Source organism: Amphibalanus amphitrite, unplaced genomic scaffold (assembly GCF_019059575.1).
Source record: "Amphibalanus amphitrite isolate SeventyFive unplaced genomic scaffold, NRLGWU_Aamphi_draft 000009F_arrow, whole genome shotgun sequence".
Classification (NCBI taxonomy): domain Eukaryota; kingdom Metazoa; phylum Arthropoda; class Thecostraca; order Balanomorpha; family Balanidae; genus Amphibalanus; species Amphibalanus amphitrite.
Window position 1 is genome coordinate 2,063,076 of NW_024881505.1, and position 27,594 is coordinate 2,090,669.

The 27,594-nt window shown below is 51.4% G+C and overlaps 1 protein-coding gene across 7 annotated transcripts; it reads left to right on the top strand.

The window, feature by feature from the left end:
- Positions 1-233: 233 nt before the first annotated feature.
- LOC122380538 lies at positions 234-27,588 on the top strand. 7 transcript variants are annotated; one of them, XM_043363812.1, is made up of 8 exons: positions 573-608; positions 7,328-7,455; positions 8,140-8,378; positions 22,059-22,209; positions 22,878-23,012; positions 23,308-23,408; positions 24,167-24,320; positions 24,752-27,588. In XM_043363812.1, the coding sequence occupies exons 3-8, from the start codon at positions 8,223-8,225 to the stop codon at positions 25,987-25,989; spliced, it is 1,935 nt and encodes a 644-aa protein (XP_043219747.1). In that variant the 5' UTR covers positions 573-608; positions 7,328-7,455; positions 8,140-8,222; the 3' UTR covers positions 25,990-27,588. The 7 variants fall into 7 exon arrangements, with proteins under 7 accessions (XP_043219741.1, XP_043219747.1, XP_043219714.1 ...); XM_043363806.1 differs by lacking the exons at positions 573-608; positions 7,328-7,455 and adding an exon at positions 234-395; XM_043363779.1 differs by lacking the exon at positions 573-608 and having other exon boundaries at positions 7,317-7,455.
- Positions 27,589-27,594: the final 6 nt, after the last annotated feature.

A 27,594-nucleotide genomic window follows, 5' to 3' on the forward strand; every position in this document is an offset into this window, starting at 1 on the left:
TCTAACTAACGAGACGATGGAAAAGCACCCAGCACGGTCAAGGTCACCTTTGCTCTCAGTCTCGGCCCCGAGGTCGGGCTCATGCCGCGCCCCAGGACCGGGCCCACGCCGTGCCCCGGGGCCGGCCGGCCGACCTCGCGATAACATCGGGTCACGTGACCCATCCCACTGCCCCGGGCGCCGGTCGAACCGTCCCGGCTCCGACAAAACACGCCCGTTTCGTCAGCCCCGCCGCCGAACCGACCCAAAAAAGGATCGCCCGGCAAGCTAGCGACCACCACCACAAAACCAAATATAACACATGAGACACTCAAACCCTGCACCAGATGCAAATCAGAATAAGGAAAAAAATTATATATAATCTGGATTCCAACTATAACCTGCAACCAACGCAGGTAACTGAAATTACTGTAAGTAATTGTTCGATATTTGCCGGAAAAAAACACAAACACAGAAATGATTCTTTTGCTGGTTATTGTCTAAGAGTTGGGGGATAGGGATTGTCTTGCCAACACTGTTTGGACGAAGGAAGTCGCGAGGCACTTTGGGCCCGCTGCATTGGTTTGAGCCGACCACGTCCACCTCGCCCTGGGGCTCGAGTGAATCGAGTCAGCTCGGGAGACGGTGAAATCTCATCATCCCCATTCAGTGCTGGAAGGACAGGCATGTTGCCTGCCTTCTTTCCCTTGCCCTTCCTCACAGTTTGCCACTTCCCACTCTCCTTGTCAAATCCAGTCACTGGCCTTTCAGCTGAGTCAGCATCACCATGTTTTTGAACCTCCATAGAGTCACTCTCTGTCTCTACACATGAGATCTCACCACTACTCTCTACACCCTGTGCACCACTGTCAGTGATACAAGCAGGTTCTGTTTCATTGTCTGTACATTTGTGATCCAATTGTTTGCCCAGAACCTGCTTGAGCAAGCCCACCAGCTCTGTCACTGCATTTTCAAGCTTCCCCACCCTGGTTTTCAGTTCCTCCTCCTGTGGGGATGAGCCCTGTGGTACCTTAAGGACCTCAGCATATGCTTTTGGACTCTGTTTCTGTGCTTGATCCTCAAATTTTTTCCTCGCCTCCCCAAAGGATATGTCTTGTTCTACCTTCATTCTACATATTGCCCTCTCTTTGACCCATATCTCACACCTCCTATCCTGACAGGAGTGGCCACTCTTTCCACAGTTGATACACTTTGGAGTGCACTCTCCCTCATGACTCGGTTCCCCACAAACAAGACACACACGATCGTCCTTGCATGACATTTCAGAATGGCCAAATTTACCACATTTGTAACACATCATCGGGTTTGGGATGTACTGGTCAACTTTGTAGGTGACTAGACATGTATGCAGTGCCTTCCCTCTGTAACATTGTTTCTGTCTCGTCCGCAGGACTAGATATGTCCAACATTCACTGAATTCCGAATACAGAATATCGAAATGGCGCGCATGCCTATCTATGTTGGACATATCTTAATTTGCAATCAAGCATAACGTCGAAACCCGAGCCTCGAACCATGGCAACAGCCTGCCCATTCAGCGGCTGTGAATACGTCGTCGCTGCAGATACCGCACCTATCGTGGTCGTACAACTTCTTCAAATGCACCAGTCCGAGGCCCATACCCGGCCTACAGTGAGCATTACTGCCGAAAAGGTCACCAGACCGCGCGTGACAGCTGCCGGATCCAGCGAGGACTGGGAGTATTTCACCAGCCGATGGACGGAGTACAAGAAAGCCACCGGACTCACCGATACAGACTGCGTCATCCAGCTGCTTGAATGCTGCGACGAAGGCCTCCGCAGGGACCTCACCAGATTCTCGGGGGGCTCCCTCTCATCCAAGGACGAACAGACTGTCTTGGCCGCAATGCGAAGTCTCGCCGTCCGCGAGGAAAACCTCGCAGTGGCTCGCGTCCAGCTCCACAACATGACGCAGGAGCACGAAGAGCCGGTCAGGGCGTTCGCCGCTCGTCTTCGCGGGCAGGCGGCTGTCTGTAAGTTTCACGTCACCTGCGAATGCGGACGGGTCGTCAGCTACCAGGATGAAGTCACACGCGATACGCTCGCCAGGGGGCTAGCGGACAGGGATATTCAACTGGACCTCCTCGCCCAAGGCCAGACACCGATCCCCCTGGAAGAGACCATTCGTTTCGTCGAAGCAAAAGAGGCTGGTAAGCGATCCGCTCAGACGCTGGGTCAGTCTCAAGGTGTGGCCGCCGCCCGCAGCCAGTACCGGCGAGCGAAAGCGAGCATCGGCGAGCAGGAGCGGCGAGTATCAGCTGGCGATGCTGGCCGTCAACAGAGTTCAGTCGCAGGACCGGCCGACGTCTGCCAATATTGTCGTCGGACAGGTCATGGCGTAAAAGCCTCTGTCGCGGTTCGCGCTAAATCCTGTCCCGCCTACCGCAGCCAGTGCCGTCATTGCAGACGCCGGGGCCACTTCACCGAGGCCTGCCTGCAGCGACAGGCAGCCGGTATCGCGACTACACATCCGGAGGGCGATGATGACGCTCCCAGTGACGCTCTCTGTAGCCTCAGAGACTCAACGCACGACACGGTAGCTTCATGCACCGCCGCAGCCATGCGGCACCACATGTACGACGACATCACCCAGAGCTGGTGTCAGCAACCCAGCCAGCCCCAGCCGTCGATTAAACTGGACCTCTCGCTCCAACCGGCCGATTACGGCGCCCTGGGCCTCCAGTGCACGGTCAGCCAGGCCACCATCACTCAGGAAGTCATCGCCGACACAGGCTGTCAGAGCTGTCTGGCGGGCATCTCTCTCATGCGACGCCTTGGCGTCACGGAGGCTGACCTCGTCCCGACGTCCCTGAGGATGCACGCAGCAAACGGCGATCCCATCGACATCCGCGGAGCGTTGATCCTACGTATATCCGGCCACCGCGACGGCATTCGGCGGGAGACTCGACAGTTCGTGTACATCACGCCGAACTGCGACACCATGTACCTCAGTCGAGATGCCTGTCGTGACCTCGGCATGATCGACGCCGCTTTCCCCGCTGTCGGGCTCGCGTCTATCTCCGCGGATGGGATCGGCATCGACGAGTACAACGCATGTTCCTGTCCTCGCCGTCAGACGCCTCCGCCTAAGCCAACAGAGCTACCTATGCCGGCAACGGAGAGCAACGTCGACGCCCTGCGTCAGTGGCTGGCCGACTATTACTCTGCGAGCACGTTCAACACCTGTGAACATCAGCCACTCACGCCGATGGACGGTCCACCCCTGCGCATCATGCTCAGACCTGACGCCGAGCCAGTGGCCCACCACAAGGCTATCCCAGTACCACTGCACTGGCAGACGGAGGTCAAGGCCGCCCTGGATCGCGACGTGCAGCTGGGGGTCATCGAGCCCGTACCGATTGGTGAGCCGGTGACCTGGTGCCACCGGATGGTCGTCGTCTCCAAGAAGTCGGGAAGCCCTCGCCGTTGCGTCGACCTTCAGCCCCTGAACCGCTGCGCCGCAAGAGAGACGCATCATACCCCAAGTCCCTTCCACCAAGCCCGGTCTGTGCCGAGGTCGACCTACAAGACGATACTGGACGCCTGGAATGGCTACCATTCGGTGCCCCTACACGAGGAAGATCGACACCTCACCACTTTCCTGACCCCTTGGGGCCGATACCGTTACTGCGCGGCACCCCAGGGCTACATCTCCAGCGGTGACGGGTACACGCGCCGCTATGACGAGATCGTGATGGCGGCAAACCTGTCACACGACTGCTACACGAAATGCATCGACGACACCCTTCTCTGGGGAGACAGCATCGAGGAGGTGTTCTGGCGCACTGTGGAATGGCTGGACATGTGTGGCCGTTCCGGCATCACGCTGAACAGCGAGAAGTTTGTCTTCGCCCAGAAGACAGCGGAATTCGCTGGGTTTGAAATCACGCCTGACACAGTCCGCCCGTCTCATGCCTTCCTTCAGAGCATCACCGAGTTCCCCACTCCCAGGAACCTGACAGACGTCCGCGCGTGGTTCGGGGTCGTCAATCACGTCGCCTACGCATTCGCCATGGCGGATGCCATGCTGCCGTTCCGGGAACTCCTGAAGCCCGGCAAGTTCACGTGGACGGATGAACTCCAGGCACTGTTCGACATGTCGAAACGGACCATCGTCGAGGAGGTCACGAAGGGTGTCCAGATCTTCGAGACAGATCGCCCAACCGTCCTGGCCACCGACTGGTCCCGTACTGGTATCGGTTTCTGGTTACTCCAGAAATACTGCACATGCGCCGGTCGGTCACCACTCTGCTGCGCTGAGGGCTGGAAGACCACGCTGGTGGGAAGCCGCTTTACATCCGGCGCTGAATCTCGGTACGCCCCGGTCGAGGGCGAGGCGCTGGCAGTGGCCGACGCCCTCGAGAAAACGCGCTTCTTCGTGCTCGGCTGCAGCGACCTCACGGTCGTTGTTGACCACAAACCCCTCGTGAAGATTTTCGGGGACCGATCACTGGTCGACCTGCCCAACGCCCGTCTCCGTAATCTCAAGGAAAAGACCCTCCGGTTCAGATTCGACATCAGCTATCTCCCCGGAGTCAAGAACCGCGTTCCCGACATCGCGTCCCGGTACCCAACCGGCGCTCCCATCGGCATAAGCCTCTCCGACGACGTCACCGTCGACGATGCTGGCGAGGTAGCGGCAGCCGCCATCACCACGATCCGGTCTGTCACCTGGGACCGCGTGAGGGACGCAACGGCAGGCGATCCGTCGATGATGCGACTTCTCGAACTGATCGAGGGAGGGCTACCAGCCCACCGCCACGAGATGCCTGAGGAGCTCCGAGAGTATCATTCGCTCCGTGATGGCCTATACACCAGCGACGGCATCATCCTGTATGATCAGCGAATCGTCATCCCACCCAGCCTCCGCGAGGAGGTGCTCCAGAGTCTCCACGGTGCGCACCAAGGGATCGGCATGATGCTCGCGCGCGCGGCCGTAAGCGTGTACTGGCCCGGCATCACGTCAGCTATTCGGCGCGCCCGTGAACGATGCCACACGTGCAACCGGAACGCCCCATCGCAGCCATGGGCCCCACCTGAGGACATCAGTTACCCAGAGTACCCGTTCCAGCAACTATGCGCGGACTACTTTACACACTGCGGCCGTACGTACCTCGTCATCGTTGATCGTTATTCTAACTGGCCAATCGTTGAGAGAGCACAAGATGGCAGCGCAGGCCTCCGAGACTGTCTCTACCGCGTCTTCAGCACATTTGGCATCGCTGAGGAGCTGACGAGCGATGGCGGGCCGGAGTTCACTGCCCACGAGACACAGGCGTTTCTGGCCGACTACGGTGTTCGTCACCGCCGCTCCTCTGTGGCATTCCCACACGCGAACTGTCGCGCTGAGGTTGGCGTCAAAACCGTCAAACGCATGATCGAAGGCAACACAGGTGACAACGGGGAACTGAACGTGCGACGCTTCCAGCGCGCCATGCTGAACTACCGCAACACTCCCGACCCCACGACAGGGCTGTCGCCGGCCCAATGCGTGTTCGGTCGTCCGGTGCGAGACTTCATCCCGATACCCCCCGGTCAGTACCGTCCTCATCCCACGTGGCGCGAAACCCTGAGTGCTCGTGAGGAGGCACTCCGGAACCGCCACATGCGGGACCACGAACGCTGGTCCGCACATACGAGGCGACTACCTCCACTGACCGTCGGTGATGCCGTCCGCCTCCAAAACCAAATCGGAAGATATCCCAGGAAGTGGGACAAAACTGGCCGCGTCGTGGAGGTGCGACAACATAACCAGTACATGGTCCGGGTCGACGGCAGCGGCCGAATGACATTGCGCAACAGGCAGTTCCTGCGCAAATACACTCCGGTTGTTCCGGCTCGTCGTCAGCACACCCGAATGGACGAACTGCTCGACGACTTCCGCCGACATCCAACACGCGTGTCACAGTCGCACGCGAACTCTGGACTGACGCCACCCACTTCTCCACCTGCGGCGCAACCCCCCGGCTCTCCGACTCCAGTGGTCGGCCAGATGCCGGCGACGCCGCCGCGGGCGCCCCGTGGCAGGCCCCCGACACCGCGTCCACCCGCGCCATCGCCGCCTGTGGTGTTATCCCCGCGCGAGCGAGATGCGTCGCCGCCCCTTGTGTCCCCACAGTGTGTGACGCCGTCACCGTCCATGTCGACTTCACCACCACATCGCGTGTCCCCGCATGCGTTGTCGCCCGGTCATGCCACGCCGTCGCCGCCGGCCATGCCGCCCCCTGCCGCGCCAGGCTCGCAGCCGCTGAGAGATACTGAACCCCACCGTCCCCGTCGCAGTGATCGCCCGCGCCAAATGCCGATCCGCTATCGCGACCCCAATTTCACGCGCTGACTGTGCCACTGACTCCCTATCATTGTCAAACTCGGCAGTTGTTTGCGATGTTCGGATATGTTCCGCGTTTAGTGTTTGATCGTTGTCCCGGCTCGTTTTCCAGCCGGTCCACTCGTTCTGGTTGCCTAGAAGCTGTGTTTTGTTGCCCCCTGGGCTATTTGTTTGTTCGCGCTCCCGTGAATGCGACCCGTCGTTTGGCCTTTCGGCGTCGTTTCGTTACGGCACCCTTCAATCTATGCCAATCTATGTAAGTCTTTGTTCCCGGCCGGCAAAGACTGGGGGGAGATAGACATGTATGCAGTGCCTTCCCTCTGTAACATTGTTTCTGTCTCGTCCGCAGGACTAGATATGTCCAACATTCACTGAATTCCGAATACAGAATATCGAAATGGCGCGCATGCCTATCTAGTGACATAGTCCAGAGAAATCCTAGAAGGGCAGGTGGGGGTATCAAATGTTAGAAGGAGTGTTGCTGTCCTTTCAATGCGCCCATTGACCTTCCTTGTGAACCTTTTGACCTTTGTGACACCAAACTCTTTCAACCACCCTGCTACTTCCTCCTCAGACAGTTCGATCAGGTCATGGGCCCGCACGATACCCCGGGAGGTGTTGAGCCGTTCATCCCTGATCACCTGACACTCCTCACCTGCAAACATTTGAACTTTCAGAATCTTTGAGGTCTGAGACTCATTTTTTGTTCTCATCAACAGCCCACCATCAGCCAAGAGGCTAGCTTTAGCCAACCTATCATCAGGTCCCAGTATCCCTCGGATTCCGAGCTGAACCCAGGGCCATCCCTTTGATTTAAATGAAACATCAGATAACAACTTTACCTTCAAGAAAGAGCCTGTGTTGTTAGACTCTCCTCCGCCAAAGAAAAACTCGTCAGGTCGCACCCGCTTGACGGGCCGCCTTCGATCCATCACTTCATCACCTCTAACCACAAAGAGCTTGCCTTGCAACCGAAAAGGAAAATATAAACCAATGAACCAAAACTCCAAAACCCTCAGTAACGCGCGAGAGATCGCAGCTAAACTCGAGAGCTCCTTCCCCTCCGACGTCCCGCACACGTCGGGGGCTGTTGCTGGAATAAAGTTGGTAAGAATTGAAGGGGGCATTTGAAGCTTTTCTGCACAGTGTATGTGAATTGTAAATATACCGTTACCGTTAAAAGGCCGAAAATATGAAGAGTGTTATGAAATATGGAGGCTGTTCTGAAAGGGTTTGTTTATTTGCTTGTTGTTTATTCATGATTAGGGTCATTAGGGTATTAGTATGTCATGTGTGCCAAATGTGACATTATTGCTCGTTTTGCAGTGCTCGACTTAAGCATCCCTGGTTTATGTTCTTACTAAAACTTGTCTTAGCTTGACCCGTGCTGATTATAGTTAAGGTTGGGTAGCGGAGAGAAAAAATCGGACGCCGGTGAAAACAGGGCGGCGGAGGGCATATTAGTCATGTGAAATTTGGAGCTTCTCCCCCCTCCAAGGGCCTTCAAGCTGCTAAATGTCATGTTGATGTGTGAATTTCACGAACCTTGATCAAAACGCCCCAGGCGCCCTGTTTTCACCGTCGTCCAAAAAATCGAGCCATTATTTCAAGTTTGTAGGTATACTGTGTGGGAGTGCATTTCTTTTGTTTTCTTCTATGCTATCCAGTTTATGGGTATCCATTACTGTTAATGTCCAATTATTTTCTAGCTAGATCGGCTGCATGACATTTTCCTTTCCCTTACCTTATTGCTACACAACTTACATCAACATTCTATCCCCACTCTTTCAGGGTGTGCACTCTGCAGTCTGCACAGTCAAGTGACAGCATTGCCTGAGCAGATACTGCCCGAGAGGAAGACCAACTGAACCAGGATGGGGAGCACGGTCAGCACGGGCGAGGACAACGATGACCTGGTGGACAACCTGGTGGAACGGGACTGCATCACCACTGGTGGTGTGGAACATGTGTTCCGAGCAGTCGACCGTGGCAACTACTTCACAGAGGAGTGCAGGGACAGTGCTTACAAGGTAGGTTGATTGGGTGAATGATTGCAGCTGAGAGCGAAATCGGACTATGGATGGGAATACAAGGTGTGGGGGTACTGCGGTACACATTTATGCATACATACATACAGTGGCGTAGCCAGAGATCAGCGAAAGGGGGGGCCATGGTGCTCGAGGGGGCGACTTTTTCCCTTGAGAGGGGCGCCATTGTCAGCTAGTGACAGGGGCGTCAGTCTAAAATGTAACGTCATGTTCATGTATGATTTATTAGGTGTTGCAAAATACGAGTATAAGAACCAGCTTTCGCCGATTTTTCATAAAATCCAATTAATGCAATTTGCAGCCCGGTGTTTTTTTTTATAAAAACCTTGATCTTGATAGCTTTTAAGCATGATATAGGAAGTGAGCTCAGGCTACAGGCATTTTATTCTCAAAATACGCATCCATGCGAATTCGAAGCGGTAAATATACGTTGATCGATAGGCACAATCTATATTCTTTGCACAAAAAATAAAAAATACAGGCTTACTCACTGATCCAAAGTGACCTGTGGGCTGCAGCCTGTGGTCGACCGGGGTGGCCGTGCTTAGAATCTCAAACCGCACGTATGTAGGATTCACGCTGCGACTCGTTGCCTAAATTGGGATCAAGGGAAGACTTGAACATTAAAGACCAGAGATCCACCATGAGATCCCAACTCATTGTCATACCAGCAGCGACTGCAGTCAGAGGCGACCGAACGCTGACATACGTTCTGGATTTTTTTCTCCACAAATCACCTTTGCAATTCGATGTCTAGTGCGTGCAGCCCCTACTTGTGGACATGCATGACTGCCTCCAGTGACTGACTGTAACTAGCCTCCAGAGGGCAAAAACTCCAAAAATTGCAGTTTTAGTTAAAAACATTTTTTGCAATAACTTTTGACTCAAGACAGTGACGACATTTATTTTGCCAGCATCGTCTTCCTCTCGTCGAAACGCGTCGAATGAACTATTCGTTGACCTTGAAAGGATATTTTGAAAATTTGACCTCAGGTCAAGGTCATGACCTGACCGGAAACGGTCATGCTGTATATCAGTCGATCTGTATCGTCGAACTGAACACATCTGACGTGTTTTCACCGCTCTAGCACGTCTCTATCAAAAGTTATAGCTAAAGAACTGTTGGTGACCGTTCATGACCTGAGATGACCTCAGAGGCACACAGAAGGGTCACAGGTGCATTTTTTCATTGTGTTGTGTTTACCTGTGAACCGATGTTTGAGAGGGTTTTGAACCACATTCGTTCAAAAGAGGTGAATTTCAATTTTTTCCAATTGACTTTCATGGAGAGGTTGCAAAATTGACCTGACCTTAGGTCATAGAAATCAAAAGTCCGAGATAAACATTTTATACATGTTTTTGTTCTTATTAATCTCTGAAAGTTTGAAAAGTGATCGTTCAGTCGGTGTAGCTATAGCGAGCCTTTAAACTTTTTCTGAGGTAAGGTCACTTGACGTGACCTGACCTTGAACGACCCGGGTCTGAAATTTTCACAAGATGTGTGGAAAAGATGTATGAACAGGTGTACCAAAAACGGTGGCGCTGCGCGACGCCGTTTTGGAGATATTTGCAAAAAAACCTAAGGGGGGGGGGCGTAAAACGCCCCCTCCCCAGCATGGCGCGGGTTAAAGGGACTGTCCCACCTTAACATTAGAATTGAGTTGAGATAGCCATCTTGATGGGCGTTCTTTGAAAATCAGAGTCGTGAAAACCGTTTCTCCAGCAATTACTTCATCGCAAATAAATTCGTGTTTGATTTTGACATCTGTGCAAATAAGTGCCACAATGTATTGGTATTGGCACTTAAAACCTGTGACGTTTCCGCCTTTTCCGAAGTTTCTGTATCTGTCGACTTGTTTTTTATTGAAACCTTGAAAAATAACAACGCCTCTTGGAACAGCGCCCGGCGCCACGAGGTGGAGAATTAAATTGATATGCCAAACTAATTCTAATAGTCTTCTAATTCTAGCAGTATTTTTATTTTTGTATTTAAATATTTAAGAGGCCGTCCTACATGTGACTGAAGAATGCAAGAGCCATGAACTTATCAATGGCAGGGCAGGTGTCAAGTTCAAGTGTGCAACTCACTGAAATTAATCATAGTATCAAAATCATAAATGATTTGCTCACTGCTGTTTCAACTCCATAATCAAGACATGCTCTGAGGAGTCCACAATCTATTGATGGTGACAAATAAGGAAGAGACAATGAATGTTCACCTTTTTATTTCTGAACATCCAAGACGACTAACCTTGAGCCGTTAAACATTGATAATACCCTGTTTGCTGAAGTGTGGGTGGCCTGAGGTCGACCATGTCTAGTAAAGAACTGTTGTTTGTGTAAACACCATGCAGAGGTATTTTGAAATAAATTTTAGTGATGTAATGCATCATTCTTTGAACTGAGTTGCTGATGGCGGATGAAAGCGGAAGTGCTGCACGTTGAATCAGAAATGCTCTGTTGCGCTTTTAAGCTTATGTTAGATTTTATAGATGGCTTAGTTTTCCTGCAGATTTCATCTTAAAGCTGTCAATAGTGTTTTACCTTTGTTTCCTGGGAGCAGATCCAGCTACTAACATGAGCATGGGACCAGGACTGGGCCTTTGTACCACAGTCACTGCGCTGCTTGTCAAAACCTAGGTAATGTGCTTTGTTAGGCCATGCTGTGCATTTTTTAAACCTTTAGAGTACTTTGTGATCATTGACACACATATTGAACCTGACAAACAGCAGCAAAATCACACCCCATCCTTACCTCTGTGCAGTGTCACCCAACAGACAACAGGGCTTCAAAACAGGCAGGTTCCGCATTCAAGTCGCTTCTTGCAACTATGTGACTAATGTTAGGACAATAGACGTGCTGCACAGGGAAGGTGTGTTCTTTGTAGCTCTTGAAAAATGAAGTCATGACTAAAATTCAGTTTAGAATATTACAATTACAAATAACTTGGATAAAAGTTGCAAAACATGAACTCTGACTGGTCAGTTGAAATATCTTGAGTCAGTGAACCATGCCTGGGCTGGAGGTTGGTCAGTTCCCTGACTTGCGCAACCTCGGGCACCTCGGGCAGGAGCTGTGGGACTTGTACATGGACAAATTGAATAGACGCTAGCCTAGATTATGTCGTGGCTGCAGTCCAAGACGTGTTCACCAGTTGCCGTTGCTGCCGCTGCCTGCTGCTGCCTTGCGTGCCGGCTGGCAGCTCACTGCTGGACTGTTTGCGGCTTGCGCGCCAGGCATCCTACTGGACGAGTGGGGTAGGTCGCAGATCTTTGAGAGTGAAATGTTTGGTCTAAATATAGCTTGAAACTCTTACAAATAATTTAATTAAAAGGCAAAATTTCAGAGGACTCCATTGGTGTCTCAGTGGTGACAATCAGAACTTGATCTGAACTGTTATCATGCTGAATGCTGAAACTGAGGATAGGGCTGAGCTGGTAGGCTAGAATTTAATATGCAGGCTTACAAGGTCCCCAGTTAATCCACAAATTTGTCAGACTTGCCTGTAGATAAATTCATGCAGATGAAATGTTTCTGGCAGATAGCCCTGAGGCAAAATGCTATTCAAGCTTGTTCCGCAGCTTGTTGCGTTCCACATGAGCCACTACATCAGAGTCACACAACTCTGCCAAATGTGCTGAAAGGCCACGATTTTTCCAATAAGTAGGTATATTTATTATTTTTCACAGACACAACAAAAATACAAATGCAGGTCACTACAATTCATTCTGCTTCAATTACAATTGCTGGAATGTGTTTTGCAGACTTATTATATTGAATCTTGAACAGACTATATTATGTTACTTTGCTCATGGGCCCAGGCCAGTACTGCAGAGTATGGCTCGCAGGTCGCCAAGGAGCACTGGCCTAAGTTCAATATTTACACAAACCCTGCAAACTGAGCCAGAAAATTCACACCAAAGGGGGCTGAGAGAACACTTCGCACCCCGCTACACTAAATCTGCACCACACCAAAGCAAATCCACACCGCACTACACTTAAATCCGCACCAGACGAAGGAGTCTGCACTGACATCTGGACAAAATTGCCATACTTTGCAGTCTGGCTCATGGCTATATCCATTGTGATTCTTAGGTCTGATTATTGAAGTTGAGCTCACTTCCATCATCCATGTGCCCAAGACATTGTGGGCAGCATCAATAATCAAGCATCAATATCTTGCTTTTGCTTATTAGGGAGCATTCTATAATATGCCATTCTATAATCTTTTAAAAATGATAAATAAGGCCTTGTTGATATTCTTTGCAGTTTGCGACCTTCTTCTTGACAAAGTTCAAGCTTCAATTTTCCAATTTTCATTTCAATCCTTTCCATGAACATTGAACATGTTTGTGTTACTTTGCATGTTACTAAAATACCAGTTTCCTGAGTTTTTTTTTTTTTTTTTTTTTTTTTTTTGCTCGGTCGGCCTAGTGCCATACCCGAGCAGGGGGCAGTTACTCCGGCAATTTTCGCCGGGCAGCAAGTCTTACGTTAAACCGGTTTATGTGAACCCGGTAGCAAAAACAACGTGGGATCCTATCTTAATGTGGAATCAAAGCTAAGGGAGGTACTTACGTGTATAGCCAAAGAGCCGAGATGTCTGGAGTCGCAAACACAACAGTGGGAATGACTTTTATTAACAATACATAATAGACATGAACACTTGTGAGCTGGTGTCAGTGTAATGGAGCCGGGAAGCTTTCATCGCACTGACAGAAGGTATAAGACCTTCTAGGCTCCAGCCCCCCGGCGGGGCCTTGTTGTGGGGTGTAATGGTCGGGAGAAAAAGTCCTAAATAATAAAAAACCCGACGCCTAACGCAAAGGGCAAAAACCTCGCACCTAAGCCAAAACGGCGCGAGGGAAAAAGCCCTGTAACCGCGATTAATTAATGTGTGAGTTTGGGGGTGAGCCGGGAGACGAGGGCTCTGATTAGCGTTTTAGGGGCGGCAGCCGCGGCCCTAACACGCTAAAGGCTCTTGATGATCCGAGCGTCGGCGAGAAAGACGAACAGGAGGTCGTGGATATCCGGATGAGTGTCGCCCAGAAGAGTCGGAAGGTCGAGAGAGAGTCCATGTGTGTTAATGTATTGTACTATATGTCTGCGGTGTTGGTGTAGGTGTGGGCAGTGGAGGAGGAAGTGTGAGATGGTGTAGCGTGGGTGGTCGCGGCAGTGGTGACATATGGGTGGAGGTGCTCTGTCCAGGATGTAGTTGTGGGTGAGTTGTGTGTGGCCGAGCCGGAGCCTGGCTAGGACTCTCTCTTTGATCCTTGTGTTTTGATGGGAAGAGTAGAAATGGCAAAGTTTCGGTTTAATGGAGAAGAGATGTGGTGTATGATCATCTATCCAGCATTTTTGGCGGTATCTCTGGAAGGCACGGAAGAGCGAAGACAGAAAATCCGGAAGGGGGAGAGCGAGATGATTTCGAGATGGGAGATGAAGACCTTCTTTGGCTAGCTTGTCCGCTTTTTCATTCCCCTGTATTCCAACGTGGGACGGAATCCACAGGAGAATGACGTGTTTGTTTTCATCGGTAAAGCCAATAATCATCTTTTTTATTTTATAAACGATTTCGTTTTTTTCCATTTTTCTGTGAGCTATTGCCTTTACCGATGAAGCTGAGTCTGTGCAGATCACAGCCTTTTCTATGTTTTTCGATGAGACATATTTGAGTGCTGAGTGAATGGCTATCAACTCAGCACTAAATATGCTATGGTCGTCGTGTAGCCTACTTGTTTTGTTATGATGGTCAGATGTGACAGCGGCTGCCGTCCTCCCGTCACAAACTGAACCATCTGTATATATGTATGCATAGTCTTTATGTTCTTCTTTATGCTCATAGAAAAGTTGAATGCTTTCTTCTTTTGTGACTTTTGATTTTGCCTCTGCGTACAGGAATGCAATATTCTCTATGGCTGGCAGAAAGAAAGAAGAGATGGGTGGCCGATGAAAAATAGATGGAAAATCCAACTGGAAATCACTGAGTGTCCTTTCTATGCGATAGGCGATTATCGGGTATTTGAGTTGGGCCGTTGTGGGAGGGTCGTCCGTATATCGATTGGAGACAATGCGGTGCGAAGGCGAATAAGGGGACAAGAAAGTGCGCGCATAGAAGCGAAGGAGTTGGAGTTTACGGCGGTGAGAGAGAAGAGGAATATTACATTCTGCGTGGAGAGCCTTGATATTTGTGGTGCATTGGGCTCCTGTAACTATACGCAGGGCCTTATTTTGTATAACTTGAAGTGATTCGATCTGGTTAGAAGCTATATCATCAAATAGAAAACTGTTGTAATCCAGGATAGGACGGATTAGGGAAGTGTATAGGTTAAGGAGGGTGCTGCGATCAGCACCCCAATCCTTTCCTGCTATACACTTAAGTATGTTGAGGCGCCTAGTGCAACGCATTTTAACGTCTTCAAAGTGATGTTTAAAGGAGAGTCTACTATCTAGTGTGATGCCGAGGTATTTGAACGTTTTAACGTATTTGATAGTTTGGTTCTTTACTTTAAGTTCGGTATCAAATTTAAAACGGGACTTATGGGAGAATATAAGTGCTACTGTTTTGCTGGGCGACAAGACTAGGCCCCATTTATCGCACCAGCTATGAATATCCTCCATTGCGTTTTGAACGGAGGCAAAAGCCGAGTCAATGTTTCTTCGCGTTACCCAAATGGCCACATCATCGGCAAAAATAGAATGCTTAAGGCTACTAGGTGGGTTTTGAAAAAGGTCGTTAATCATAATAAGGAAGAGGGTTGGGGAGAGGACACTGCCCTGAGGGAGGCCGTGATCCTGATTAAGATTGGGAGAAAATGTGTTACCGCATCGTACGTTAAATGTTCTATCTTTGAGGAAATTAGAGATATAATGGGCCATGTGGCCGCGAATACCTGTCTTATGAAGTTTGATCAGAAGGGCTTGTTTATTTACTTTATCAAAGGCGTTTTGAAAATCAATGAAAACTGCAAATGTATACATGTCATTTTGGAAGCCCTTCTGGATGTCATCAATGAGGTGGACTATATTGTCTGCCGTGGAGCGGCCGGACCTAAATCCTGTTTGATGTGGAGAGAGGAGGTAGTTACCTTCTAGATATGCCCTAATCCGTCCATTGACCATATGTTCTGTCAATTTAGCAGCGCAACTGGTTAGGGATATAGGTCTATAACTAGAGGGGGAGGAGGGTGGTTTGGAGGGTTTAAGGATTGGGACGATGGTACTGTTTCTCCAGCTCTCGGGGTACAAATTGTTTTCCCATAGATTATTGATTACTATCAAAAGGTTTTCAAGGCCGGATTCAGAAAGGTTTTTGAAGAAAGGATAGGCTATCTGATCCGGCCCTACCGACGTTTCACCACATCTAGATATGGCGTGTCTAAGTTCGAACAAGTCAAAGTGCTTGTTATAATTTTCAGTATTTGCTGAGTCGAAGGAGAGGGTGTCGAGTGTTGTGTTAAAGCTGTCATGTTGTACTTGTGTGTATTGTTGAGCAGAAGATATTCGTGCGTAATGTTGGGCGAATTGTGTCGCAACTTGAAGGGGAGTGGTGTAGTGGGTGTTGTTAATGTAGAGATGAGGAATTTTGTAAGTTGTGCTGCGCCTTGTCGAAAAAACTCTAATTAGCGACCAGATTTTAGAAAGGGGAGTAAATCTATTAAAGCTGTTAGAGAAGGAGTGCCATCCTTCTTGTTTTGCTTTAAGTATTATTTGTGAAGCATCATATCGGGCCTTCCGGAGGGCATTTTCATGGTAATCGCAAATACATTTGTTAAAGACTCGTAAGGCACGCTTCCGCAGAGCTATAGCTCGATTGCAGTCAGCGTTCCACCAAGGGGCAGCTTTGTTTTCACGTGGGGGGTGGGTATGGGGAATATTTTGGTGAGCAGCAGCGAGAATCACGTTTAAAAAGGTGTTGATGTCAGGGGGAGGGGTGGGAGTGTGTTCATCTATATGTTTTTGAAAGGAGGCCCAATCAGCTTTCTTAAAGTTCCAACGAGGAAGAAATGTAAAATTGGCTTGTCCTGAAGGGACATTAAGTTGATAGTGAATGGGATAATGGTCGCTAAACAATGTATCATCTCCGACGTGTTGAGTGAAAAGTGTCGCGGTGTTAGTGTCTGTGAAGGCCAAGTCGATGACGGAGTGTATGACTTGACCTTGGTTGCGTCTGGTGAAAGTGGGTGTGCGGTTGTTAATGCAAATGAGATCAAGTGAATCCATTATCTTATCAATTAGTGTTCCGCGCGCGTTGTTCGTTGTTGAGCCCCAGGATCTGTGGTGGGCATTAAAATCTCCTAGTATTAGGCAGGGGTGGGGAAGCTGGACAAACAATTGGCGGAGTTCAGAGGAGGAAAAGCGGTGGCTTGGGGAAAGGTACAGGGAAAGGATGGCAAGGTCATGTTGCGCTATTTTGACTTGAGCTGCGACCGCGTTAAGCGTGGTGCGGAGCTGAATTTCGTGGTGCAAGATGTTATTAGCAATATAAAGGGCCGAGCCGCCTCGGCGGGGTTTTTCATTTACGTTATTTGTATATAAAGTATATCCACGTATGTTAAAGTTGTAATTAGAGGAATCTGAGTCCAGAAAATGGGTCTCCTGAATGGCGGCTATCAACGGTTTTTTATTTAATATATAGTTCTTGAATTCGCCCCAGTGGCTCACTAGAGAGGAAGTGTTCCACTGGAGGACGAATTCATCAGATCGATGCATGTTTTATGTGTGTTGAGTGTTAAACAGATTTTTCACGAGCAGCCGCCGCTGCGGCTCTGGTCTTCATCCCCTCTGACGGGGTTGGGGACGGGGCGCGTGTCGTGGCTCGCGGGTGCTGAGTGTCTGCGTTTACATGCTGGCTCGCCGCTGGGGCGGCCTCATCCGTCTCTAAGTCGGCGGGCGGAGAGGCCACCGGACCCACGATTGTAGAGACGGTCTCTGTGTCAGAAACGTCTGAGTTCGCCCCTGTGTCCACGATACTGTCGACCCATGACTCCATCACCATGTTGCCGGTGCTGTTTGGAACCGATTCGTCGTCGCCGCGGTCGCACTGCGCCTGTCCCGGGGTGACAGCCGGAGGACCGGCCGACGTCTCCGTCTGCTTTCCGTCCGGGCTGAGGGGCGATTCAGTCACCCGCTCCGGCTCAGGCGCGGGGGTCTCCACAGCCTCGGGCGCGCTCAGCAGTCGACGGACAGGGGCTTTCGGGGTGCGACTCTGGACCGGCGGGTTTTCGCGACTCGGTACGGTGTCCGTGAGTGAGGCCCTGCGTGGAGAGGACGAGAGCGCCGGATATTCAGAGGCACCTGACTCCGAGTAGGAACTCGGCGGGAACGGTGGGGGCGGGGGTGGTGGCGCCAGCTTGGCTTTGAGCTTATTTTTTTGGTACTCCCATGCGGGGCACATCCGATCCCAGGCTGGGTGCGGGCCACCACAGTGGCCGCACCTGTAGAGATCCCGGTCGCACTCATCGACCTTGTGGCCGGATGTGCCACACTTCAGGCAGTTCAGTCGCTTTGACCTGCAGGTCGTCTGGTTGTGGCCGAAGCTGCCGCACTGTCGGCAGAGGCGGGGGCTGGGCTCCCATTCCCTGACCTCCAAGATTTCATATCCCGCGTATATAGCCGGTGGGCAGGTAAGGCCCAGAAAGTGGATTTTGATCCTCGGGTTTGGGGTGGGGCCACGCGAGCGGAGTCGAGTGACGAGGGTGACCCCCTGCGGCCGCAGTTCATGTAGGAGCTCCGTCTCGTCCATGTTTTTCAGTGATGGGGCAAATACAGTGCCGGCCACCGAGTTCAGTTTGGTGGCAGGGCTGGCAGCGACTTCGTTGCCGAGGAAAGTCTGGATCGAAAGGGCCAGCGAGGCCTGAGCCTTGTTTTTAACCCGGATTAGAAGAGATCCCGATCGGACTACCTTTGCGGTGACAACCGGGCCGATTAAGGTGTCGAGTTCTCGTTTGATTCGAAACGGTGACAGACCCTGGAGGGACCGATCAGGACTAGTCAGGATGATAAACGACTGCCCGTCAGGCACGTCATCTAGCGGCTCCCAGCCTCGACCAGGCGAGCCCGGAGAGAAATCTTCGAGGAGGGGGCGGGTCAGGGGAGGGCGGGGGCGGGACAGGGGAGGGGCCATGTTTAGAGAATGTAGATGGTTGGAAATGCGCCGAAAAAAGCGTGCCAAACGCACGAAGAGGGTTGAAAAAACGAGATCTCACAGGAGGCACACCCAAGAAACGAGTATGAAGGAAACTTTTGATGGAGAAAGAAGCAAATTAACAAAACAGAGACGTAACAGTAAGGAGAGAACAGAGAACCTTACCGGTTTGTTCAAATCACGATTTTCCAGGTGGGAAAATGGCCGACACTAAACCGACGCGGACCGAGCGCGGCGCAGCACCGCCGCCGCCAGAATTCAGCAGAAATTCACAACGATGAGCGCCAAAAAGAGAATACCGAGAATGATAATTTCGAGAAAGTACTGGGAAAGCTAGCCAGTAGCCACGCAACAACAATCGCTTAAGATCTAATATCTAATAAGCGTTCCTGAGTTTTGATTTCATGCGCAATGTTTGTACTATTCGCGGCAGAAGCGTAACAAAACTTTGTGCCACCGATTTGGCAGCTAGGAAAAAAACTTTGCCCGATAAAAAAAACAATCATATGACGTAATCGATCCAAAAGCTTTAAATTGGAATTTTTAAACAATTAGCCAACTATGGGCCGAATGTTTGCCAATTTCGTGTACAGGGGCCCCTAATCTATGTCTTGCAACACAAGAACAGTATATCAAAGCAATTTTTTGAAGGTGGGACAGTCCCTTTAATGGGAGAAAATTGAAATGCTCTTCTTTTGAACGAAAACACCCTCAAACATCTGGGTACAGGTAAATATGACACATGTAATCGGAAAATTTCACTCGTGATGTGACCCCTTTTATGTTACTGAGGTCATATCAGGCAATGAAAGGTCTTCAGTAGTTTTTGGACAATAACTTTTGATAGAGATATGGTAGAGCAATGAAACACCTTATATAATTATTTTCCTTATCAACAATACGGATCGACTAATATGCAATGTGACCATTCCCGGTTAGGTACCTTCACCTTTGGTCAAATTCTCAAAATGCCCTTTTAATGTCAAATACTAGGTAATCCATTTGATTCGTGTCGAAAAATAGAACACGATGCCGGTTAAACTAATCTCGTGCAGATCTGAATCAAAAGGTATTACAGATAAGCGTCCTCCGCGAAAACGTATATTGTGAGGCTAAAACGTTTACCTTAGGTCAAATCTGAGATAATTAATAAGAAAGTGCTATCGAATGCGCTTTGCTGCGGGGCTGTAGCTCAATCTCTTTCTGAATCCTGACTTACGCGCCGCTTTGTCGAAAAATGTCAAAATCGGCGAAATTTGATTTTCGGTTGTCTCTGGTGACCTGACCTTCGACCAGTTCGACCTAACCTTAAAAATGGTTTAAGTAGTTTTGCAAAAGTTTTTGACGCTCTTTCGAACGCCGCCTATTGCGGGTCTCAACGTGGCCCACAAGCTGAGTTAGAAGTGGGTGTTCAAACACCCCCAGCAGGTTCAATTAAAAAAAAAACGCATACGCTGGAGGCGGCATCGCACTGATAGGCGGGGGTGGTATCGCATTAATGGGCGGCAGTCGGCACTGCGCTGAGGGGCACCACTTGCACTGAGGGGTGGCATTGTACGGTGAAGGGGCGGCGTCGCATTGAGGGGCGGTATCGCAACGAGGGGTGGCACTAACGAGGCTGCCTTATAAGAAACGCTTGGCACATCCTTGCCCAGCTCGGCGCCACCTGGCTGCTGCATCTTCAAAAGGGCCCTTGTTGTCGATGAGAGAGCCCCACTGTCAAATAATTACCTAGCATCAGTGGTTTCTGAGGAGGGGGGGGGGGAGCGCTAAGATCTTGAATGGGGCGGAGCGACTGAAGTCTCCATTCAGATGGGCGTCAGTGACTACTGGAGGGCGTCAGTGACTACTGGAGGGCGTCAACGAACTCGGATAGGGCGAATGTGATCTTCAGAAGGCCACCGGGTGATCTAGAGGGGTGTAATGCTTGCATGGGGTCACTGCTGCCTTCAGTAGGGCGTCGGACGCTCTGAAGGGGCGCCATTGACCTCGGATGGTCCGACTGTTATTTTCAGAGGGACACCAGTGGTTTCAGAGGGGCGCCATTGATCTAGGATGGGGCGAATGAAGTCCCGGTTCCGGTGGGCGCCAGTGGCTCTTGAGGGGCGCCATTGGGCATGGATGGGGCGGCCGCTGTTGCCTTCAGCAGGACGCCGGACGCTCTAGAGGGGCGCCTTGAGCTTGGGTGGGGCGACTGTAGTCTCAAGGGGCGTTGTCTCGGATGGGGCGAATATGATTTTCAGAAGGGTGCCGGGTACGAAGGGCGCCATTGGTTTCAGAGGGTTGCCATCGATCTTAAGATGGGGCAGCTGTGATCTCCGTTTAGATGGGCGCCAGTGACTTTTGAGGGGCGCCAGCGACCTCGAGGACGACTGTGATTTTCAGAAGCGCACCGGACGCTCTGGAGGGGCGTCATTGGGCTTGAATGGGGCGACTTCAGTCTCAGAGGGAGGTGGCTCTTTTTAGTGGCTCTCTTGAGGGCGCTATTGATCTTGGATAGGGTGACTGTGATCTTGAGAAGAATGCAGGTGCTTTAGAGGGGCGCCAGTGGTTTCAGGGGACGCCATCAATCTTGGATGGGGCCGAATGGGGCAACTGTGAACTTCAGAGGGGCGCCATCAACCTTCAATGGGGCGACTGTTCCGTTCAGGTGGGTGCCAGCGGCTCTTCAGGGGCGCCATCGACCCTGGGGGTTCGGAATATTCTGGTTTCCGGAGGGGCGCCCTTCAACATTGGGGGGCTCAGGTCCTATTTGGGGGTGCCCTGGAGGACATAGGGGTGTCCAGGCACCCCCAAAGAGACATTGAGTTCGATCCCTGCCTGCACATCACTTTTTAATTTATGTCCCCTCTGTAAAACAGCATCAGCCTAGTCGGCGCTAGTTGGGGCGCCATCTGGGCGGCTGGGCGGAAAGGGGGGGGGGGCATGGCCCCCATGGCCCCCCCCCCTAAATACGCCACTGCATACATACATACTGCATACCGTAAGGTGGGGCTATTTGAGACAGTATTTAAAATTGTTATAAAATAAAAACCGTTTGAAATTTATGCTTAATTTTTGCATAGGCGATTTACCGCTCGATTCCATACCTTCCTAAACAAAAATGTCACATAAAAATCAATCGCTCTCCATTTTATAGCGATTTTAAATACTGTCAAATAGCCCCACTGTCTCAAATAGCCCCACTTTACGGTACATAAAGGTTTATAATATTAGACCATGTGACAGTCAACAACTGGTTAAAAAGCCTTTATACATCATTGTTGATAAGCCAGAGAATGCATCAGACTTTTTCTCTCCTGTAGCATTAAAACTAGTGAAACTGGTTTTCCTCGCGTAAAGAAGAAACTGTAAAGGTTATCAGAACATTTAAGTTTAAATTGCAGGACAAATGACAACACACCAGTGTCAAGGAAGGCAAATCCAAGCAGTTTAAAGGAAATTGGTAGCTTTAGGAGCTGCATCACCGCAAACAAGCGTCACCCTCTCATGACTCCCGTCTGCTGTTGTGCAGGACACAGCCTGGCGGAGCGACAATTTGCACCTGTCGGCGCCGTGCATATACTCGTCCGTGATGGAGAACCTGAGTCTGCAGCCGGGCCACAGCTTCCTCAACATCGGCTCCGGCACTGGCTACGTCAGCACCATGGTCGGACTCATTATCGGTGAGGCCAGAGCTAGCTGCCGTAAGCGCCGAGTTTTAACCTCAGTTTAGCACGGAGTTCTCAACTGTCAATAGTGGCGCCCTGGGCCTAATCGATACAAGCTACCAACATGTCAATGATGTATCGATGCTCACATCGATATCGCTGTTGAAACTGGTTGTTATCGATCTGCTCTGTACTTTCTATTCGCATCATATCGGTGCTAGAATATTTTTCCAAATTGTCAGGGAACTCAGATTTGTTTTTCAATAGAAAATACAATTCTAACGAATACGAGTTTCTCGTAGTGTTTAAACTATTGACAACAAACCTTCGGTTATCGATATGATGCTAGTGGCGATCGTTATGATTGATCCTCGTATTCGTTAGTCGTCTTTCCTGTGCTGCTATTTAGGAGTATTTCTAAGATATTGAAGATCAAGCATGCTAGTTCCGCTGATTAGGGCTACCGTAACCATTTGCTTGAGCACCGTACTGTGAACCCGGACCGTTGCCCACTAATTATTTATTCCCGTTACTTGTTACCTATCTATCCACGGGGCATTGAGCATGGACGCAAAATGATCTGAGTAGTCGGTGCACCCTAAAGCTCTAATAAACAAACAAACGGGGCTAAAAGCGAACTGTATGATCCCATGAGGCCACTGACCTTACCCTATCTACCACAGAGAGCACGGGCGTCAACCATGGGGTGGAGCTCTACCAAGAGGTGATTGACTACGCCCAGGAACGGCTGGCAGAGTTCATCGCCTCGTCGCCGGCCGTGGATCAGTACGACTTCTGTCCGCCTCAGTTTGTGTGCGGTGAGTCGGGGTTGAAGTGGACTGAGTGGGCGACGTCAGATCACGCTTTAATGTGAGACTTAGTGGTTTTAGCGTAATCTGTGGTGGAACGTGATGAAAGGGTGCGAGACTCGTTCAAATAATCACGAGTTGTTTACGAGCGACGTGTCGAGGGTCGCATATAATTGAGCTAATTCGATATTTGCTTAGGGTGCCTGTGCACCATACGGCTGCGTGTGATGATCCCGCCTTTGTTGCTCTCAATGGATACTGACGGCCGCACTTTGGTAACGCAATTCACGATGTTTGTTTTCAGGTAACGGCCTGCTGATCGGGCCCGGTCAGCAGTACGACCGTGTCTACTGCGGGGCGCGCTGTCCGCTGTCGGAACTGGCCTGCCTCAAACAGCTGCTCAAGGTGCGTTCTTCCTTCGGCGTGGTTGCAAAATGACCCTGGCATTCGGCTCCAGTAAATAGTAACGGTCTATATTCCACGTGCACAGAGACTGATGGACGTTACCGGTCGGCGACTGTCAATCATGTCACGTAGTAGGCCCACACATAGACAACGCATTTCAAACTCGCATGATTCTACGCGATACATTCACGTGACTGCACTTTCCCTCTCCTCCTCCCCCCTCGTGACGCCCGGTAGGTAGTGCACGTCGTCACCGTCTTACTCCGTGTGTGATGAAACAAACATCGCCCAGTGCCCGGACTCCCAGCCTCCGACTGGCCCCGGCGTGTGCCTCTCCAGTCGCAGCGTCGGAGGCTATTTTTGTCCGGCAGTGACCGCGTGGCGCCTGCTCCGCTCGCCGGTATCTTTGTTGAGCGAAAAGCTGATGCGACGTTGGTGGCCTTGGACTGGGTAGGAGGGTCACGTTAGGCTTGGAACACGTTTGAGGAGCGTGATGGTTGACCCAGTAGCAGGGTAATCGGAGTTTGTAATGACTTTTTCGTCTGAGCGATAGCTTATTGACGGAGGAAAAATATGACCACCTTTACGCTGGCTAGGAGCTTATTGAAGTGCTCCGACATCCGTTAGCAGTCAGTCTATTCTGGCAGTGAAGATCATTGACTCCTCTATTTGTGCCCAGGCAGGCGGAATAATGGTATACAGGATGCAACATATTTGTACCGGAAAGTTCACTGCGCTCGCTTCTCTGTTGTGTTCAGGTGGGCGGGGTGCTGGTGGTACCGGTCAACGATTACCTGAAGCGAATCGAGCGACTCGGGGAGAACGAATGGGACGTGCAGGACAAGCTGTCCGTCTCCTTCGCCGGGCTGATTGAGCCCAATGTCAGCGGTCACAGCGGCCCGCTCAGCATGCGTGAGTACGACTGGGTTCAGAGGGAGGTCACAGGGAAACAGAGGTCATGTCACCAGGTATAACGGCCCGCTCAGCATGCGTGAGTACGACTGGGGTCAGAGGTCAGTTCTCGGGAACAATCAAAGGCCAGGTCACGGGGACGGGGTCAGGGCACAATGGACAGAGGCCAGGTCACAGGGAAGGAACATCGGTTTCCCTAGAACGTACGAATACGGCGAAGGTCAGAGGGTCATAGGATATCGTGTTCTTTATTGAGTGTGTGTGCTCGTAGGTATCCATCTACGTGGTTTACAGCTATCGATCCTGGTTCCAATGATTATTACTAATAAAATGAAATAATGAATATGAAGTTGTAGATGTGATAATTTTATGTAGATCTCACGCTAGACGCCCAGTGAGTCTCGCTGTGACGGGCGCCCCTGGTCCGGCAGCGCCGCGGGTGCCGGCCCCGCTGCAGCAGCTGTGTCGCACGGCCATCCGCCGTCTGCTGCGCACTCAGCTGCTGGCCGACCAGCCGCCGCCAGCGGCCACAGCGCGCGCCCAGCGCCGGCGCCGGCCCACCAGCGGCCGCGCGGAGGAGGAGCGGCGCATCCGACGGTTCGTGCTGCCGCTGGTGGGCGCCTCGGTCGCCGAGATTCGCAGCTCCGACGGGGAAGGGGAGGAGGAGGAGCGGCGCACCGGGCGTGACCGACGCGACTCGGGACACTCAGAGGAGGCGTTCATGGAGCCGACCGGCGCGTCCGAGGATGATTCGGACGATGAGGAGCAGGAACGGGATGGGCAGCTCCAGGAGCGGCAGGATCGCCGACAGGAGCGGCTAGATCGCCTGCAGAAGCGCGCTGCGGACACAGCCAACTCCCAGCAGAATGAGCAGCAGGAGACGGCCAACCCCCAGCAGGAGCAGGATGCGGTCCCTGGTAACTCCCAGGAGCAGAAGGAGAATATCCCGGCTGCCTCACAAGAGTCTGCCTCTTCGAACTCTGGGCAGCAGAAGCAGACGGAGACGGAGACAGAGACAGGAGACCAGGGAGCGTCTCCCCCAGAAGCAGGAGACAATGCCGTGTCGACGCCGGAGGCCTCTCAGTCTCGCGCCTCCCTGAAACGCTCCAATGATGAGAGTGCTGCCGGCACAGAGGGTGGGCCGACCGCCGGCGCCGGGCCCTGTGAGACTCAGAAGCGCGGTCGGTGCGACCACCTGGACAGTGGCCTGGGCGACTCCCCGCCGCTGCCGCCGCGCGACCACTCGGAACCCGAGAACGGCGTGGCTGCCTCCTCCTCCGACGACGGTGACGATGACGGTGATGATGACGGTGATGACGGTGACGTCAGTGACCGGGAGCGTCCTCGACGGAGACCGGCGCGGTTCATATACGGTCACGTGCCTCCCATGTGGCGACACTCTGCCCAGTCGCGTGCCGAGTTCGCCAACGAAATCAGCCGGTTTCTGGTGGGTTACTCGGATGATGACGACCGGGACGAGCCGGAGCTGGACGGAGACGAGCCGCACCGCGGCCGCTGTCCCATGAGCAGCCGCCGCCGGGCACGGCCCTCGCGACACGCGACTGTCGAGGCCAGTCAGCGCCTGGCAGACCGGATGAGGGAGCGTATCGTGCGTCTCCCTCTGCCGCTCCCGCTGCGCCAGTACGTGAATCTGGACCGGCCGCTGTGAGGGAACCGGACGGTGCTCGACGGAGAAATGTCTGAACTGTGATATATGAGAGTGTAGACAGTCGGGGGACTTCGGCTGGATGCCGGGCGGAGTGCCGATCGAACTGCGTTCAGGTCTGGGTCGGTAAGTGTCCTGAATCGTCGGCTATGGTGATTGAGAGAGATTGTTGGTCGAATGGATGTTAATTGTACACAGAGGATAAAGAAGTACCTACCTGCTAACATACGTAACTTTATTGCAATTTTCTGAAGCTAATGCGACCAACCCAAAATAGTGCTAGATTGGGATAACTTAGTGCATGACCATCTCTTCTCCCATGACAGCCTGGTAGACGCATTGGTTTCAACTTTCAAGCGTTGTGTGTACATCAGCGTTTTCTTACCTTTTGTATCAGTCGCACAGTTAAACAATCCAAACGTTATGCAGTCTCGAAATATTATTGATTTGAGCATGCTAGTGATGGTTCATGGTTGCTTACTCACCAGAAAATGATGTCGGCGACAGGAGTGATACCATGCGGGGATGTCACTTATTGAGAGTTACTTCGTGATTTATTCATAACCATGTGGGCTGTGGTAGATGCTTGCGTACTGGCCCCCTTTTTCAGCAATGTTTGCGCGTGAGTTGTGTGTTTGACCGCGACAGAAAGGCGTTATTTTCGTTCAATAGGCACTGCTTCGTTTCGAAGGAAACTCTCGTCAGGGCTGAAAGTGGATACTGCGCAGAATGTTCTCGCTCGATGCTGATTGGCTGTTGGGCGCCTTGTCTGGTTCGCGATTGGTGTATATTTGGTTGCGAGACCTATGATTGGCAGACTGGTTCACGGTGGTTCTCTGAGTGCCCCTAAAACGGCCCTCTGTGGCGGCGTCAGCACCGCTCGAGGTCAGCGTCCCTCAGCGCCGAGCGTTTGTCTCAGATATTATGTGGGTGCTTTCGGATCTGATAGATTTCGTAGCTCTCTCGCGGCTTATCAGCTGCAACTGTGTATCATCTGCAACTGCTACTTTAGGTAAGTCTGGTAATGCTGATTAGACTGATAACATATGTATCTATCCCTGGTTTGTTTTATTGTATATGAAATATTGGTACCGACTGAAAACCCAGATGTCACTGATATCCACTTAACACCTCTTGCCACCAGCCAGGCTACTCATAGTTGAGTCATTTTGAGGCGGGCTGTTTTCAGACTATGTGATGGCACTTGATTCGCTCTGATAACCTGGCTAAGTCTTAACGTTATGTGATGGTAATCGCCCGGTGTTCGATATGTCGTTTGTTGCAGCACCTATTGCACGGCTTTGTCTATTGCAGGCACGGCTTTGATTGGTTGTGGGCCGTCGAGGTGTCCATTCGAGCTGCGGTGCGCGGTGCGGGCCTCCGTCGCCTTTTTTGTGTGATAACGGACCTCGGCAATGTTCTGTGTGGTTCAGACTCGCCCTGAACCGTGTCAAGGGTGTCTGAGGGGCAGTGGCGATCGCCTCGTTCGAGTTGAACGGGCGGGCTCGGGTGTGTAGACGTTTGCAGTCGCGTGTTGCGGACGGCGCAGCCGTGCAGTGTTGTATAGATATACATATAAAATAATAAACCTGATCAGACCTATTTAGG

Excerpts from the sequence above, each read along its gene's own strand:
- LOC122380538 (XM_043363806.1), top strand. The coding sequence starts at position 8,223 with ATGGGGAGCACGGTCAGCACGGGCGAGGACAACGATGACCTGGTGGAC. Across the intron at positions 23,013-23,307 it reads TCCGCCTCAGTTTGTGTGCG|GTAACGGCCTGCTGATCGGG; the intron begins GTGAGTCGGGGT and ends GTTTGTTTTCAG. Across the intron at positions 23,409-24,166 it reads GCCTCAAACAGCTGCTCAAG|GTGGGCGGGGTGCTGGTGGT; the intron begins GTGCGTTCTTCC and ends TGTTGTGTTCAG.